Source organism: Sitodiplosis mosellana, unplaced genomic scaffold, assembly GCF_009176505.1.
Source record: "Sitodiplosis mosellana isolate CC-2019 unplaced genomic scaffold, AAFC_SMos_1.0 Smas_scaffold_3695, whole genome shotgun sequence".
Lineage (NCBI taxonomy): Eukaryota > Metazoa > Arthropoda > Insecta > Diptera > Cecidomyiidae > Sitodiplosis > Sitodiplosis mosellana.
Window position 1 is genome coordinate 1 of NW_022598937.1, and position 3,672 is coordinate 3,672.

At 33.2% G+C, this 3,672-nt stretch overlaps 1 protein-coding gene across 1 annotated transcript; it reads left to right on the plus strand.

The window, feature by feature from the left end:
• Nucleotides 1–19: 19 nt before the first annotated feature.
• Nucleotides 20–3,470, plus strand: LOC129571915 (proton-coupled amino acid transporter-like protein pathetic; the record flags this gene model as incomplete). Its single annotated transcript, XM_055451791.1, has 9 exons — nucleotides 20–46; nucleotides 166–309; nucleotides 389–500; nucleotides 1,646–1,779; nucleotides 1,849–2,020; nucleotides 2,206–2,301; nucleotides 2,366–2,516; nucleotides 2,593–3,257; nucleotides 3,327–3,470. Coding segments are annotated over exons 5-9 (1,073 nt in total), but the record flags the coding sequence as incomplete, so codon positions are not given.
• Between the last annotated feature and the right edge of the window lie 202 nt (nucleotides 3,471–3,672).

Sequence of the window (3,672 nt, forward strand, 5' to 3'; positions counted from 1 at the left end):
CGCTCCAAACCACTCATATTATACTCAATCTTCCCATGGATGAAAAGTGTGTATTTTCGTATTGTGCAATGTCATTAGTTTCATCATCTCAAGCGTTTAATTTTGTTCAATACTTCCATAATGAATAGTAATCCATAACATTTGATTTGATTTGATTTTTCACAGAAAGGCACAAGCAGTTGAAATATTGGTATCGTGTGCTGTTGTCCTCTCCTTTAGTTTGACATTGTATCCCGCCATTGAAATTGCCTAAAATGCGGTCAAAGATCGCTGTAAAAAGAGACAAGTGATGGCAAATTATATTGTGAGGTTTGTGTAATTGTGCATTCAATTCATTTTTTAAAAATATTTATATTCACTCAATTGATTTACATTGAATTATTTGCAGAGCAACACTTTCGATCTCCGCTATCACGGTTGGATTTTGCCTACCGTCAATAGGTTCGTTGATGGCATTGATTGGTGCATTTGGTTTTTCAATAACTGGTTTGCTTTTCCCGGTAAGTGTTGTGTGATGCTTTTGTATCACTGTAGCAACAAAACAAGCACGTTGCAATATTGTGTTAATTTTATAAAGGTATGCATCGAGCTAGTGACGTGCTGGGAATCCGGATATGGACGATTCAATTGGATATTATATAAAAATATAATTTGTTTTGCATTCGGTCTATTTGCTTTCATTTTTGGTACAATGGCGGCTATCACTGATATTATCCATGAGTTCTTTTAAAGTTTGAAAGAAAAAGAAAAATTTCAGTTTCCACACGATGTTCACTCTGTTGTACTGTGTGACTTGCATACATTTTATATAAATTTTCAATTAAAAATCAATGAAAAACTGCCCTTATGCAAATGAAATGACTAGCTGATGTAGTCATAATGGAATAAAGTTCCACAATAGCAGTGAACAACGTTCATTGAACATAGAGTTTTCAATTAATGATTTTTGATTGAAAAATCAAACTGCATTTAACAACGGAATTATGTAATGACGTTATCAAAATAGAGCGTCATCACAACATGTAAAAGTAAAGAAGCTTGTCAACAGAAACAAATGTGAGCATGTGATTTCAAAGGGCTTGCGACGCCTGAAATACGGCAATATTTTCATATATTTCTATATTTCAGTCATATTCCGTCATATTTCAAATATTTGGAATATTTGATATATTTAAGGCATATTTAAGCCACATTTTGACGTTTTTTGGTATTACCCGATATTATTTTGACTATATCTATATGAAATATGTCTCTCAATTTTCATATATATGAAATATTTGAAATATAGCCAAATATGTCAAATATACGAAATATCAAGATGCATTTTGTAAACAAATAATGCTTCAATATTTGAAATATTTGGCATATTTGAATATATTTGAAGATATTTCATATATATTTGTTCGTCGCAAGCCCTTCGTGTGATTTGGTACAATTGTAATTTTATTAAATAAATTACTTTGAAATGTGGCAATTTCATTTAATTTTTCAAGCACACTTGCGATAACAAGTAATTGCCTTTTTATTTACATGAATTTAAAGTGTTGATTATATTAAATCTAATCGTTTATACTCGAATTGTGGAAACAAATAATCGAAAAGTAGAGACTAAATCATGGCACAATAATTTTACAATTTACAATAGACAATTAAACAATCGTTACAACCGACGTGAAAAGTTTGGACACTGGACAGCCCTGTTCTAGTTTTTTTACAAATTTTCTGAAAAAAATGTGTACACCACCCAACCTTGTTTTTTTATATACTTATTTGACAATGGTGAGACGAATTAAAATTGTACACAATTAAAGAGTAGAATGATAAATTCATAAAAACTCTCATATTTAGGTCGTCAACGAATATTAAATTATATCTTAATTGGAAAGATAAGGAGAATAATTGGTGCAACCAAATGAAAATTATTGTGAGTACGCTTTCTACGGTGAGCTGATCAACAAACCGTAACCTCTTTTGATATAACTATTGGATCATTTTCACCAATTATGGACTCAAAAAATAGGTAATGGAAATATTCTGAATATTCTAACTGCAGTTTTGATTGATTTTTCAAAAAATAAATTCATAAGTTCTATGGGACTAAAATGCATTTACCAGCGAACTAAGCAAAATGAATGAAAATAATTTCAGTTTAGTGAATATATATCGATGAGAATTGCATTGTCAAATAAAATGATTCTTTTGTAGATTGAAGCCGGTCTTAAGAGCAACAACAAATGATTCTGAAAGAGCGTCAACTGAATTCGATCCATTTTCAGGGAGAAAAGTCGAACATCCCACAAAGTATGTAAATAAAATAAAAATCTTTCTTCCCAGTGGTAATTCAATCGTTTTTATTTTATTTTAGTGATTATGAAACATTGGCTCATCTTATGAAAGCATCTCTAGGTACTGGAATGCTTTCTATTCCATACGTATTTAAACTGAGTGGTTTGTGGTTTGGTTTAATACTCACATTAGTGACATCATTCATCTGTGCACATTGTAGTTACATAGCAGTAAGTGTCAAATTCCGCTTGCAGCTAAAACAAAACCACACAAAGATGCTTTGAATGATCAATTGCTTTTTTCTAGGTGAAATGTGCGCACATTCTGTACAAACGAATAAAAGTTTCATCGATGACATATCCCGAAGTGGCTGAAGCTGCATTCGCTAATGGTCCCAAAAGAGTGCGTTATCTGGCGAAAACTGCTAGATATTTTGTAACGATTTGCACGTTTATCACTTACTTCGGCGCATGCTCTGTATATGCAGTGATCGTTGGCAAGAACACAAAACAAATGGTCGAGTACTACTACCCTGGAAGTGAAATTGGTATTCGCGTATCGATTTTAATATTCTTGCTGCCACTAGTTCTACTCACATCAATTCGGAATCTGAAATTTCTGGCTCCCGTTTCGATATTGGCCAACTCTTGCATGGCGGCGGGATTGAGCATTACAATCTATTATTTTGTAAGGGATTTACCAGATATTCGTGAGCGCCCCTTTTTGAATGATGTTAGTGGAATTCCAGCCGCAATACCGATGACGGTTTTTGCAATTGAAGCGATCGGTGTGATAATGCCGCTTGAAAACCAAATGAAAAAACCACAAAACTTTGTGGGAATTTTCGGCGTTTTAAACCAAGGAATGGCCATTGTTACGGCCGTCTTTGTTATACTCGGATTCTTCGGATATTGGTGCTTTGGTAATGCTTCCGAAGATAATATTGTACTCAATCTCCCCGTTGATGAAAAGTATGTACCGTGTATGGAATTTTTGTATGTTTTGAACAATCTCAAACATTTTATTCATTTTTTCTACAGAAAGGCACAAACAGTTAAAATATTAATATCGTGTGCCGTTCTCCTCACATTCAGTTTAACATTGTATCCTGCCATCGAAATTACCTATAATGCGGTTAAAGATCGCTTTGAAAAGAAACAAGTGATGGCAAATTATATTGTGAGGTGAGTGCGGTCAAATTACTTTTTAAAAATATTTATATTTGCTCAATTGGTTTAAGGCACTCCAGGGCGCACGATCGCTCACAATTGTAATTTCACACGATCCTTTACATGTCGATATATGCAGAAAAAATCGTGCAATCGTGCGCGTTGCAAATGGTTAAATACAATTTCGTCTATAAAAATGACAAAATCGTCTATAAAA